General features: G+C 34.9%; 1 protein-coding gene across 4 annotated transcripts in view; it reads right to left on the bottom strand.

The window, feature by feature from the left end:
* Positions 1-15265, bottom strand: part of LRRIQ1 (leucine rich repeats and IQ motif containing 1) — a 210896-nt gene that overhangs the window by 46812 nt on the left and 148819 nt on the right. Inside the window, exon 24 of one of the 4 annotated variants that reach the window (XM_070454296.1) lies at positions 12479-12535. The exons of the other annotated variants lie outside the window; for them this stretch is intronic. Within the exon in view, the coding sequence (XP_070310397.1) occupies positions 12522-12535 (14 nt within the window). The 3' untranslated portion in view covers positions 12479-12521. The remainder of the gene's footprint in view (positions 1-12478; positions 12536-15265) is intronic. 4 annotated transcript variants of the gene reach the window in all.

Raw genomic sequence — 15265 nt, 5'->3', positions numbered from 1 at the left:
TTTAAAATCAGGTTGGTTGGTTTCTTATTGTTGAGTTTTGAAACTTTTTGGTCCATTTTGGATAACTGTCAGATATCTTTGGCAAATGCTTTCTCCCAGTCTGTGACTTGCTTTCTCATGCTTTTCATAGTGTCTTCTATAGAGCAGAAGTTTTTCATTATTTTTATTTCCTGGATCTTGCATTTGATGTTATATCTAAATGGTTTCCACCAAATTCAAGGTCACCTAGATTTCTAATATGTTATCTCCTAGGAGTTTTTAGTTTTGCATTTATGTCTGTGATCCATTTTGAGTTAATTTTTGTGAAAGTACTCCTACTCTTTATATTTTTTCTTTTAATTTTGCATGTGGAAGTTTAGTTGTTCTAGCAACAACAGTTGGCACAGACTTTTTTCTCCATTGTATTGCCTTTGTTTCTTTATCAAAGACCAGTTCACTATATTTGTATGTGTCTATTTTTCACCTGTCTGTTTTGTTTCACTGATCTATTTGTATATTCTTTTGCCAATATCATACTGTCTTTGTTAATGTACCTTTATAATAAGTCTTGAAGTTAGGTAACATCAATGCTTCAAAAAGTATTTTAAAATGAAAGTCTGAGCTGCTAAAAAAAATGGTAGAGAAATCCTCAGAAGTGAGAAATGATGGCAAAACACAAATATAAGAAAGTGATTCTAGAGGTCTGCTGCACAACATAATAAACTATAGTTAAAAATATTGCACTGAGTACTGAAAACTTTCTAAAGGAGTAAATTTCTTAGGTACTCTCACTACACACATACAAAATAGTAACTATATGAGAATACAATAGTTATCTTGGTTTTGTACACATTTGTCTCTATAAATATATACCAAATCAACAGATTGTATACTTTAAATATATATCTGTGTGAGGAAACATGCTAAGTCACTTCAGCTATTTCTGACTCCTTGTGACCCCATGGAATGAGGCCGACTAGGCTCCTCTGTCCATGGGATTCTCCAGGCAAGAATAATGGAGTGGGTTGCTGTGCCCCACTTCAGGGGATCTTCCCAACCCAGGGATCAAACTTGTGTCTCTTATGTCTCCTGCATTGGCAGGTTCTTTACCACTAGCACCACATGGGAAGCTCCTTATATATATACATATATATATATATATATATATATATATATATAATGAAATTAAAATGTTAAAAAATTAGAAAAAATACAAAAAGAAAATTTGTAAGTGTAGTGAATGACTGCATAGGAGTTATCTCTCCATGGTAAGGGGGGAAAGAGCTCTTTAGTAACTGGCTGAAGCAGTCAAAAATCTTTCTGAGTTGGACAGGTTAAACTCACACCTCTAAAAATTTCCCATTAATTTTGATCTAAAGAACACAAACTAATTATAACAAAAGTCGTTAAACACCTTGGAAATAGTGAGAATCAGAAAAAACAAACCACAGAATCAGTCCATTGCATCATGTAGATTATCAGATATAGCATAAAAATAAACATCCTTAATTTGATAAAACACACAAAATATTACGTATCCATATACATAAAATAGTTCAGAAAAGGCAATAAGCAATAAGAGGTAAGTAAAATTAGGAAGCTCAAAACCTGGTAGCAATTCTAGAAATGAAATATGATTGATAAAATCATAACTATGATTGATATTACACACTTCACAGATGGAGTAACATAAAATTAGATTGACTGAAAAAAAGTTAGTGAACCTGGTTTACTGTCATTAAGCATTGCTTATAAAATTAGCTATTAAATTCCAAAGACAATACACACTATTTTTGATTGTTACCTAGTGTTATAAATCTGAGATTTACTCAGAATTCACATGATCCAAAGTACTGACATTTTTCTGTAGAGACTTAAGAAACTCTTTTGTCGTCTGATTCTATAACTCAAAATAATATATTAGTGGGCATTCTTAACCCCTATGAACATGGAAAGCACTCAACTTTGGTCTCAAACAACTCTAAACTCATCAGTTGCCTTAGCAATATAGTGGATAGGGCACAAGAATAGACTTGGCAGAAGGGTCTTGAGTGTCATTAGCTAGCTGTTGCATCCTCAGAAAATCACTTAACTTTTCTGAATTTCCGTTTTCTTCCTTAAAAAATAATGTGTTTCCTTTTTCTTATGAAAGAAATGCATTTTCATTTGTGAATTTACCTCTGAATGTAGTTAGAGTAAAATCATAAAGACTAATTCCCTATCCTTAGGCTAGTAAAAAATACGATAAAGAGTTTTAGTAAATGTCTATACTAAGAAATCGATATCTAAGATCTATTCTTAACATCATGCGGTAGCTGCCTAAGGAGAAAAGAGGGCAGAATGTAGTTTGTTGAGCAACCAGAGTACCCCTAGGGACTTCTTGTATCTCATTGTGTCTTCACAACATCCTGGGAAGAAAACTATAATTATCTCCCCCCTCACTTTTCCTGGAGAATAAAACTAAAGTTTTGAGCTTATGTAAGAGTCATATAAATTTGAACCTACATTTGGCTGACTCCAAAGCCCACAGTGTTTCCACTTCATCAAGAAGCCATATTTTCCCATGAAATTTCCCTTAATGTCAGATTTCTGAATATGGAAATAAGTGACATTTAAAATGGTCTTAATATACCAGCTGTAATAAATAACACAGAATTTCTTTTTCTCTTGTGGATAGCTTTTGGAAAATAAGGAATAATTTTGAAATAAAATTTTCCATATTTTGTCTCTGAGGAATTTGTAAATTTATTCTAAACCTATTCAAATGTTAAATTACGGGGATAAAAAAGAACAATAGGCATTCTAGCCATAGGAAATTACGTATGAGTTGGCCAAAAAACACAGTAATCTATAATGCTACACTTTTCCTATCATAAATGCTTTATGAAGAATAGTTTTTTCACACACTTGAGAAGAAATAAATTTGTTACTATTTAAAGCATAGTTTTTGTCTACACTCTCTGAAAAACTAATTTTTAGCTTCATGTGTTTCTGTGCTACAAAAGAATTATAAAACAACATATTTTGACCTAAAGGCACTGGAACTTATTGATGCCTCCTTTTTTGTCTTCTCCTTTTAAACTTAAATAGCTAGAATAGTTTAGCTTAGTGTTTGAATTTGTTTTTCAATTAAGAAAACAATTTTGTGTCAAAATCATAGTAACAGGACATAATATTTGGTTAGACTGACCATGTCTCTAGGATGGCTTTAGTCTGAATTCTAGTATAAGGAAAGGAGAAGTAAATCATTGGTTTCACATTTAAAACTGACCAGGTGGTACTGTTGTAAGACAGTTCTTCACTTCTGAACATCCCTGAAGTCTGGCACTAACTGACTAGCCTTTTGTTCCAGACTATTTGAAGCTGAAGTTCGAACACTTTGGTCACCTGATGCGAAGAGCCAACTTACTGAAAAAAACTCTGAGCTGGAAAAGATTGAGGGCAAGAAAAGAACAGGGTGGCAGAGGATGATATGGCTAGATAGCATCACTGACTCAAAGGGCATGAATTTGGGAGATAGTGGAGGGCAGAGAAGCCTGGCTTGCTGCAGTCTGTGAGATCACAGACTCGGACATGACTTAGTGACCAAACAACCACAGCAATATTTTTTCAAAAACATTTGTATACCCAACAGCCTTAGAAGATAGTGACAGTGTCTCCTCTGAAACAAAGGGTAGATTTGCTGGGTGTCCAGTATAAAATAATGTTTTCTCATCAGTACAAAAGGCAAGTTAATTTGCAAATCATTATAAAGTATTTGATCTTCCTAAACTTTCTCAGTTGCAACCTAAACCTAAACTGAGTTTCTCAGTTGTGACCTAAACCTACCTTGAACTCAGTATCCATCTGGACGCCTTCATTTTAGTCCCATGGAAATTGAGGGGCAAAGGGAACCAACACAAATAGTCTAGTGCTCAGGCTGCTTCTTGTGAATAATAAAGCCCTTTGCCCCTGACCTAGGAATCTTGTATCTTCCGCCAGCATTCACAAAATGATGTCAGGCTAACTTTCTACTTGAAAGTAGGATCAAATCTCACACTCTGAGCTGCTGACATAGATAAATTTTAATTTCACAATCTAAAAGGAATTACCAATAATGGGCATATATAGCTATATAATGAACCATTGCTGCTTTATGAAATGTTGCTTAAGCTTGTGTGTTCTTTTATCCCATTCTTTTGATTGACTCTTTTAGTGGAAATGCAGTTAGTAATCACAAGTGTACAGTTACTGCTTTTTAGCTGTACAGGAGTTTTAAGGAATACTTACAATATTCTAGAACTAATAATGTGTCAGGTTTGCCTGGCTGAGGCTATGATTTTAAGACAACTGTTATGTGAATTAGCACAAACAAACCTTATGCCAAGAAACATTTTCTAAAGCAGAGAGAGAAACAAAAAGTCTTGAAATCATGGAGACCTTGGCTCAAATGTCAAAATTGTCATTTCAAAGGTTTGTATCCACCAGAAACAAGAAATGGTAGTAATCTTTTTTATTTATAGTACTCAAAGGATTTCATAATTTAGCTTCACAGATTGGCAAGAAATATATCATTCCCATTTTATAACTGATAAGACTGAGATTTTAAAGTGGTAATGACCAAAATTTCTGCTTCTTATTTCAATTCTTGCTTTACCACACTAAGCTATATTAAATTTGAATCATTCAGAAATGATAGGCAATGTATTAGCAATGTATTTTCCAAGATAGTAAAATACACTGAAAGCCAACTCTGGTAACTATTTCTTTTCCATATATTGAAAATCTTTCAGCTGTATAAGATCCCTTGACTTTAGGAAAGATGCTTATAGTGAGTACCTAGAAGCAAAACAAAAGGTAAAATTGGTGAAACAAAGTACAGAAATAGTTCTGGGCAAAAAAAAGAGCTATTGAGTTTTATATTTTTATAAGAAAATTTCAAAGGAAAGATCCATGTTGCAAGAAAAAAAAATTCATAAATATGAAGTATGTTGATAAAATCAAACATAAATTGACAGTATAAAGAGCACAATAACATCTTGTAAAATTAAATTATGTCACAAGTAAAATAGAGAAATGTTAATATATAATTTAGAACTGAGCTAAGTTAAAATGTCCTATGATTTTTATATTCCCTAGAAAGACAAAAAGAGGATGTTAACTTAATATGTTAAAATTTCCAGAGTAAAAACTAAAATGAATATATATGGATAATATTATTTCCACATTAGTAAAAATAAGATAATAGAAATAAAAGAAGTACTTAGTCCAAAATGAAACAAATAAAGTAAAGAAAAAGAATGCAGGGTATTCAGGCTAATAGAAAGCAGAAGATAAAATACTCATTCAAATATATCAGTAATTACATTACACATAAATGGTTAAATAACTCAGTTAGCATATAACAATTGTTTCTAAATTAAAACAAAATAAAATCCAAGAGCCAAACTTAAATTACAAAGGTGAAATAAGGGTGAAAGTGAAAGGATATCACACACACAAAAACTAACCAAAAGAAAGCTGGTGTTGTCATAGTAACATAAGACAAAATAGACTTTTGGGCAAAAACAAACAAACAAAAGACCCCTAAATTTGCTAAATATTTACTGTGCTCAGTTGCTAATTTGTGTCTGACTTTTAAATATCATTAAACATTAGTGTTGTTTCAAAATGAAAAAAAGTTCATTTGACCAAGAAGATAAAATACTTTTAATTTTAAGAGTATAATATAACCTCAAAAATAATATAAGGTGTCTTCTTAGACCTCAGTGGAAATATATTAGAAATCAATACTGGAAAGATAACCGGAAAGGCCCCCAATACATGGAGATTAAACAGCACTGCTAATCATACATAGGTCAAAGAAATAATCTCAAGAGAAATTAAAAAATATTTTGAACTAAATGAAACTCTGAACTAAGTGAAAATGAAATGAAAACTTATCAAATTTGTAAAGTGCAGGAAAAGCAATACTTATAGGGAAATTCACAGTAATGAATGCATTTCTTAGGAAAGCATGCTAAGTCACTTCAGTCGTATTCGACTCTTTGTGACCATATGTACTGTAGCCTGCCAGGCTCCTCTGCCCATGGGATTCTCCAGGCAAGAATACTGGAGTGGGCTGCCGTGTCCTTCTACAGATTTTAGGAAAGAAGAAAGATCTAAAATCAATAATCTAAGTTTCTACTTTAGGAAATGAGAAAAAATGAGAAAATTAAATTCAAAGTAAACAGAAGAAAAGAAATAGTAAGAATTAGAGAAGAAATCAATGAAGTTGATAACAAAGAATTAATGGAGAATAGCACTGAAACCAAAAGCTAGTCCTTTGAAAAAGTCAATAAAATCAATAATAGCTAGGAAATCTAAGAAAACAAAGAAACAAAGAATACAAATTACCAATGTCAGAAATAAAAGAGTGGACATCACTACACATCCCATGGACATTAAAAGAATAATAAAAATATGCCATAAGCAACTCTTCCACAGATTTGATTACCTGGAAGAAATGGACCCATTTCTGAAAGACACAAATTACCATAGCTCACACAAGAATAAATAGACAGTCTGAATAGGCCTATTTCGATCTGAAAAAATGAATCAATACAGACTGAATCATCATCTATACAGAAAATCTAAAATAACTAACAAAAAACCTTCTGAAGCTAAAGTGATTTATAGCAAGTTTGCAGGATCTAAGGTAATATATAGAAGTCAATCACTTTCCCATTCACCAGCAACAAATAAGTAGAATTTAAAGTTGAAAACCAATACCACTTATGTTGATATCCTCAAAATTAAAGGTTTTAGGGATAAATTTAACAAGATATATAAAAGGTCTAGATAAGGAAAAACTACAGAACTCTTATTAAATAAAGAACTAAATAAATGGATAAAAATTCCATATTCATGGATTTGAAGATTCAACACTGGCAAGATTTCAGTTTTTCCTAACTTGATCTATAGATTCAACAAAATCCCAGCAAGTCATTTTGTGGATGTTGGCAAGCGGACTCTAAAGCTTATATGGAGAGGCAAAAGATGTAGAACAGGTAACACAATACTGAAGGAGAAGAACAAAGCTGACTGACACTACTCCAAGAGTTGCTATAAATCTATAAACAAACACAGTGTGGTATTGGCAAAAGAATAGCCAAAGAGATCAATGAAACAGAGTAAACAGTCTGGAAATAGACCCACAAAAATATGGTCAACTGACCTTTGACAAAGGAGAAAAGGCAATACAATGGAGCAAAGACAGTTTTTTCAACAAATGGTGATAGAACAAGTGGACATCCACATACAAAAAAATAAATCTAGACACAGATATTATTCACTAACATTAACTTAAAATGGATTACAAACCTAAATGTAGAGTGCAAAACTCTTAAAACTCCTAGAAGATAACACAGAAAACCTATGTGACCTAGGATATGGCCAAGACTTTTTAGATCCAACACTAGAGGCAGGATGTATGAAAGAAATAATTGATAAGTTGGAATTGAATAAAATTAAAAGTTTCTGTTCTGCTAAAGATAATGTCAACAGAAAATAGACTGGGAGAAAATATTTGTAAAACACATCCAATAAAGGACTGCTATCCAAAATATACAGAGGACTCTTAAATCTCAATAGGAAGAAAATAACCTGATTAAAAAATGAGCCAAAGACCTTAACACATACTTCACCAAGTAAAATATACAGATGGCAAATAAGCATATCAAAAGATGCTTCACATTCTATGTCATCAAGGCAATGCAAATTATAACAACAGTGAAATACCACTACACACCTATCAGAATGCCCAAGGTCCAGAACTGTCAATGCCAGATGCTGATGAGGATGCAAGACAACAAAATTCCCATTCATTGTCTGTGGGAATGCAAAATGGTACAGTCACTCTGGAAGAGAGTTCAGTTTCTTACAAAATGAAATATACTCTTAGCAAATAATCCAGGAATCATATGCTTTGGTATTTACCCAAATGCGCTGCAAATTCATGTCCACACAAAAACCTATACAAAAAGTTTATAGCAGCATTATTTATAAATGCAAAAATTTGAAAGCAACCAAGATATTCTTCAGTAGGTAAATGGATAAATTGTGGCACATTCAGACAACAGAACATTATTTGGTGAAAACAAATGGAAAAATAACAAAAAAAGAGATCAGCTATCAAGCCATAAAAAGGTATGAAGGAACTTTCAATGCATATTACTAAGTGAAAGCAGCCAATCTGATCAGATTACCTACTACACGATTCCAACTATGTGACTTTCTGGAAAAGAGAAAATTATTGATACAGTTAAAAAAACAAAAGAAAAAGATCAGAGTTTGCCAGGGTTTAAAGCAGAGGGAGGGATGAAGAGGTGGAGAACAGAGGATTTTTAGAGCAGTGAAACTATTCTGCATAATACCATAATGATGTTTATGTGCCACTAAACATTTTCCCAAGCCTATATAATGCACAGCACCAAGAATGAACCCTAGCAAACTATGGACTTTGGGTGATGATGTGTCAATGTAGGCCACTGATTGTTACAAACATACCACTCTGGTGGAGGATGGTTGTAAGGGGGAGGCCGTGCATGTGTGAGGTGTATGGAAATCTTCTGCACTTTCTGCTCAATTTTGCCTTAAGCCTAAACTACTTTAAAATATTTATTTAAAATACTTAAAACATTGTTTTAAAATTAGTATTTTAGTTGCCTGTGTGTTCAGTCATGTCCAACTCTTTGCAACCGCATGGATTATAGCCCACCAGATTCTTCTGTTCATGGAATTTTCCAGGCAAGAATAATGGAAGGGGTTGCCATTTCCTACTCCAGGGGATCTTCCCAACCCAGGGATCATACCCATGTCTCCTGCATTGGCAGGTGGATTATTTACCACTAAGCCACCTGGGAAGTCCCATCTTAGGCGAGCTGTAAACAAAAGTTTTAGTTCACCACACTGCCTGAAATAGAAATCTCTTAAAAATTACCATGGGAACAGAAGCTCAACAGCCCAATACTAATAGGTGATAAACTGTAGTGAGAAAGTACACTTCTGATATAGCTGGAGGGATATTTGGAGGTAGGGATAAGATTTTAGCAGTAGAAACAGTTGTAGTTTTCTACCAAGGACTTACATGCTCAGCAGAGGTCACACACTTCCAGTACATTATCTCACACTGGGCCTTCCTTGGTGGCTCAGATGTAAAGAATGTGCCTGCAACGTAGGAGACCCAGGTTCGATTCCTGGATGGGGAAGATCCCCTGAGGAAGGGAATGGCAACCCATTTCAGTATTATTGTCTAGAGAATTCCATGGACAGAGGAGTCTGGCAGGCTACAGTCCATGGGGTTGCAAAGAATTGGACACAACTGAGCGACTAACACTATAACACGCACATATCTCACATTATCCAGAACTCTACAGCATTATTGCCATCTTAAAGGTAAGAATGTTTCAGCCCAGAGAGGTTACATATGACAACACACAGTAAGTGGTACAGCCAGGAAATATAAATTAATCTGAAGTTTCTACCAGAATATTTTTTAACTAATATAATCATAATTTTTTTACATCCCCACCAGGGAAAGAAAGTCCAGGTCTCAATTTTATCTACCTTCATATGTAGAATTTGGGAGTCACAAATTGCTTTAAATTTCTATCAAAAACTAATTTTTGATAAAGTCACTATACATGTATTCTTTTCCTATATTTCATGGTATCTTTCTGGAGCTAGATAGTGTTGGGAGGACACACTTCTACGTTTCTTCTTAACTTGATATCATAACCCATATACTTCTGTTGCTCTGCTTTTCAATATGTCTCTTAGTTATTCAATTACTTTATACTTTGACTTTACTCATCTTCTCTTTTTCCCTACATCACTTACACTTTCCCTTCTATTCTTTTCTTGGTGCTCATATTATGGCAAGAATACAGACAACATTTTTGACAACAGTGAAAGAAGATGAAAACCAGTCTATAAAGGCACCTCTTGGAGGGATCGTGCCATTCATAGAGTAATGACAGGGCTGGTGAGAGATTGCTGATACTCAGTGTATCTTCTCACTATGGAATCTAACCATTTGCTTTCCCATCTGTAGGCTCCACGCTTGCCAGTTTGGACATGAGCTACTTCACTAACAGGAAGCTTACCCTGGCTTTCCCTGGCTGAGGGAATGTCTTTGAAATAGTTATGTTTATCTTTTACTTAGATTTTGCTAATTTTAGCTTGATATTTCCAACCCACAAATTTTGTGCCTGTACTTGCTTGGGATTTGAGATTCTCCACCTTGTTCTGTTTCTATGACTTAAAGCATCAGTTCAGAATGAGGTTTGCAGAAATGGAAAGGTAATGTTGCCTTGCTGAGCCTTATTTCTTCACCTGTAAAATGAAGGGATCACAATTCTTTTGCCTCACTATCTGAGTTAAATCACATTTAAAAAATTGTTATATACTAGTGGTAATAGAAGAACCTTTTTAAGCTTTATGACATGGGTGTTCATCAATCAGAGGGACCTAGTGATGGAATTCCAGTTGAGCTATTTCAAATCCTGAAAGATGATGCTGTGAAAGTGCTGCACTCAATATGCCAGCAAATTTGGAAAACTCAGTAGTGGCCACAGGACTGGAAAAGGTCAGTTTTCATTCCAATCTCTAAGAAAGGCAATCCCAAAGAATGCTCAAACTACCGCACAATTGCACTCATCTCACACGCTAGTAAAGTAATGCTCAAAATTCTCCAAGCCAGGCTTCAGCAATACGTGAACTGAGAACTTCCAGATGTCCACGCTGGTTTTAGAAAAGGCAGAGGAACCAGAGATCAAATTGCCAATATCTGCTGGATCATCAAAAAAGCAAGAGAGTTCCAGAAAAACATCTATTTCTGCTTTATTGACTAAGCCAAAGCCTTCGATTGTGTGGATCACAATAAACTGTGGAAAATTCTGAAACAGATGGGAATATCAGACCACCTGACCTGCCTCTTGAGAAACCTGTATGCAGGTCAGGAAGCAACAGTTAGAACTGGACATGGAACAACAGACTGGTTCCAAATAGGAAAAGGAGTATGTCAAGGCTGTATATTATCACCCTGCTTATTTAACTTATATGCAGAGTACATCATGCGAAACGCTGGGCTGGAAGAAGCACAAGCTGGAATCAAGATTGCCGGGAGAAATATCAATCACCTCAGATATGCAGATGACACCATCCTTATGGCAGACAGGGAAGAAGAACTAAAAATCCTCTTGATGAAAGTGAAAGAGGAGAGTGAAAAAGTTGGCTTAAAGCTTAACATTCAGAAAACTAAGATCATGGCATCCGGTCCCATCACTTCATGGGAAATAGATGGGGAGACAGTGGAAATAGTGTCAGGCTTTATTTTTTAGGGCTCCAAAATCACTGTGGATGGTGACTGCAGCCATGAAATTAAAAGACGCTTACTCCTTGGAAGGAAAGTTATGACCAACCTAGATAGCATATTAAAAAGCAGAGACATTACTTTGCCAACAAAGGTCTGTTGGGTCAAGGCTATGGTTTTTCCAGTGGTCATGTATGGATGTGAGAGTTGGACTGTGAAGAAAGCTGAGCACTGAAAAATTGATGCTTTTCAACTGTGGTGTTGGAGAAAACTCTTGAGAGTCCCTTGGACTGCAAGGAGATCAACCAGTCCATCCTAAAGGAGATCAGTCCTGGGTGTTCATTGGAAAGACTAATGCTGAAGCTGAAGCTCCAATACTTTGGCCACCTGATGCGAAGAGTTGACTCATTGAAAAAGACCCTGATGCTGGGAGGGATTGGGGGCAGGAGAAGGGGACGACAGAGGATGAGATGACTGGATGGCATCACCGACTAGATGGGCATGAGTTTGAGTAAACTCCGGGAGTTTGTGATGGACAGGGAGGCCTGGCGTGCTGCGTTCATGGGGTCGCAAAGAGTCGGACACGACTGAGCGACTGAACTGAACTCTAAACTGGTACAGAGTTCTGGGGGGCCTCGACTGTTTAGGAATTCTTTAGTTACCGAACATCAGCAACTTGGAAGGGGATTTCCAGAGGAGCAGCTAAAGCGGCCACAGTGCCTGGAATGGCAGTAGTGAGAAGACACTCAAGGAGTAGCTATTTAAAATAAGGATGCGTTTCTGCATGTTAACTAGCTGTTCCAGCCATTTTGAATATGCCAGTCTTATATCAGCTCTATTTAAGTGCTCTCTGAAGTTTAGAGCATTATGCTATTTCATAGTGTCTCTGATGCTTTGATCTTGATCTTGCTGGAAAATGACCATTGGAGGTTTTCACATACTAGGTCAACTACCACCTGCGTGCGGGCTCTGTGTGCCAAGTTGCTTCAGTTTTGTCAGACTGTGTGACTCTATGGACTCTAGCCTTCCAGGTTCCTCTGAATATGGCATTCTCTGGGCAAGAATACTGGAGTGGGTTGCCATGTCCTTCTCTTTGGGGAATCTTCCTGACCCAGGGATCGGACTTGGGTCTCTTATATCTCCTGCAGTGGCAGGCGGGTTACTTACCACCAGTACCACCAGGGAAGTCTATCTTCTAAGCTTCCATCTATTACCAAAAGCATTCTGAGTTCAGAGAAGATAAAATGTAAAAAAAAAAGGCATATTTTGGCATCAGCAAAATAAGATGAACAAATTATTACTATTTTTATTAGCATACTATATTCTACAATATGAAATGCAATTATCCCTAATGATAAATCTTGGATCATTAAACTAGCCTACCCAGAACAAGAATTATGCCACATGATATTTGATTATTACTGTCATATAAATCTGATATATTTTGCACAGATTGCCTCATTTTTTTATTGAGTGCTGACTATCGCCAGTTACTATTCTAATTGGTGAGGATCTAGTAGTGAACTGATAGAATACTGATCTTCAGCAGCATACAGAATAAAGAAACATTTTAGTTATAGCTGTGAAACATATACCTCTCCATGTGATAAGTACTAAAAGCAAGTAAGTCTGTCCTGGGTTCAGTGGGAATACATAAGAGGGGAATTATTCTTTGGTAAAGTCTAACCAAACTACTATTAGGTACACTATTTTTATGTTGTGTTTTGAGGAGGCCTAGGAGGCTTTGCAAATGCATCTCAGTGGCTGCTATCGGAAGTAGCCAAGAGATCAGACCCACTTCCTAAACCAGAGCAGATGTACTCAGCTATTTTACACACTATATTGCATTTGGGGTAATATTTCACTTGAAGAAAGAGGTTTTTTGCTAAAACAAAGTTTGAAAACCACTGATCTGGTGGACAAAGCATGAATTTCAGCATGAAAATGTTTAAATTAAATTTCCAACTCTACTGCCCATTTATAATTTGACTTCAAATAACCCAAACCACGTCTAAACACACGACTGACAAACAAATGATTTCAAGTGATTCTGATCCTAGCTTTCAGTTGAACTGTGAAGAAAGCTATGCAAATCATTCTAGTTGGGCTGCTGTGCCTGGAACAGCCTTCATTGCATGCTGCGATTACAAGAATTCTGGAACTCTCCTGTATCCATTATGTGTCAGAATATTCATGATCTTCCTTCTTTGTAAGGTATATAAAAAAAGCATATCACCATAATAATAAAGATATCAATATGTGCTAGGAGTTTTGACATGCGCTTCACATTACATTAATTTTTATTTAATTCTTATAAAAACTCTGAGGGGTGCTCCCTATCTTTAAAGTGAGGAGGGTTCAAAGAATTAAGTAATTTTTCATGGTGATAGTGTTGAAGCTTGATTTATAGTCAATGGTATTCTCTAGTACTTATCTTCAGTCACACCACCTCTCTACATCAACTTTCTATAACCTAGATATGGTTACATGAGAAAGATGGGCGTGGGAAGCTATGCACTTCTCTGAGGTAGGCAAAGGGATGTATGAAAGAAATAGCGACACGTATCACTTTAAAAATGCACTAAAACAATAAACCTGCTTGAAAACAAATGAGCATTTGTTCTAAAAATTAATAGATCACACAAATGTCTTATTTGAAAAATTTTGCATATGTCACTAGTTGTGAAATGCTACTATTAAAGTACTCAGAGAGATGCATATACACAGAATTAACATAGTTTTATACTATGACAGGACAGATAGCATATGTAGCTCAGACTGAGGGCTGACAAATCTATGTAGGCAGACTAACCTTCCTGGCTAAGAACCAGGAGTTACGCTTGTTACATAGAACTCTCAGGGGTACCATGCAATCAGAGGTCACAATCGAGGCAACAGAAGCAATGTCACCATATCAGAGAATGGGCCAATTCAGATCTGGTCCCTGACAGTCACTGAGGTCAAGGCTTGCGGCTAATAATTGTATTAAACAGGAATATTCCCTGCACACTTTTAGAATTGTCATCTGAACAAACAAGTCCAGGTCATCTGTGGGTTAAATCTCAGTTCTTTTTCCTAGTACTTAGAACTTACTTTCTAGTCTTAATCCCTTATAATTTTTAAACTTACAACTGTAATTTTCTTTTGATCAAGTAAATGCTTAATAATTTTATTTTTGTTTTCTGATCTTAACAGCAAACTTTCATTTAAATGCATGCATTTGTCACTTAATTCCATTTTATTATTTGCTGCCAAATGTAATTTTAAAACTCTGACTATATGACAACAATCACAATTCAAACTTCATATTTTAGTGTATATAGTGCATTATAATTAAAATAATAAGAATAATCTTATACTCAAATTTATGAAATCAAATTTTAATACCATTTATGTATCATTGCATGTATAATTTATATAAAAGCAACTAAATTCCAAATAGCAATTTTATATAAAAGGTGTGAAATTTACAAATAGTAATTAAAATGTAACAAAAGGTATATTTATAAATAAGTAGCTGAATCGTGTATTTAAATCAAATAGGGAAAATAAAATATATATGAATAGGGTCGCATCTAGGTTTATATGAGATATATGACATGCAATATTAATTCACATTTTCCTCAATGTAATTTGGAATTTATGAATTATACTGAAATCACACATGAATATTTATTTTTAATTTTGATCTATGTTTTCAATTTTATGATAAATGTTTAAAACATCTTTAGTTGCCCTACTCTTTCAGTTATGGCTTAATTTAAATAAAAATCCTTGAGAGTTTATTACTTTTACTATAAAATTTTACTGTTTTGTATATATTTCACAAATCACACTTGGAAAACTGTATATTCTAGAGCTCTCTTTTGTTCATATAAATTCTAAGATGTAAGAAAATCAAGAGCTTGATTCCTGGTTTTATTTTATGTTTCAGTTTGAAAATGCTTATATTTA

The sequence above is a fragment of the Odocoileus virginianus genome, chromosome 24 (assembly GCF_023699985.2).
Source record: "Odocoileus virginianus isolate 20LAN1187 ecotype Illinois chromosome 24, Ovbor_1.2, whole genome shotgun sequence".
NCBI lineage: Eukaryota > Metazoa > Chordata > Mammalia > Artiodactyla > Cervidae > Odocoileus > Odocoileus virginianus.
This window is presented reverse-complemented; position numbering and strand designations above follow the sequence as displayed.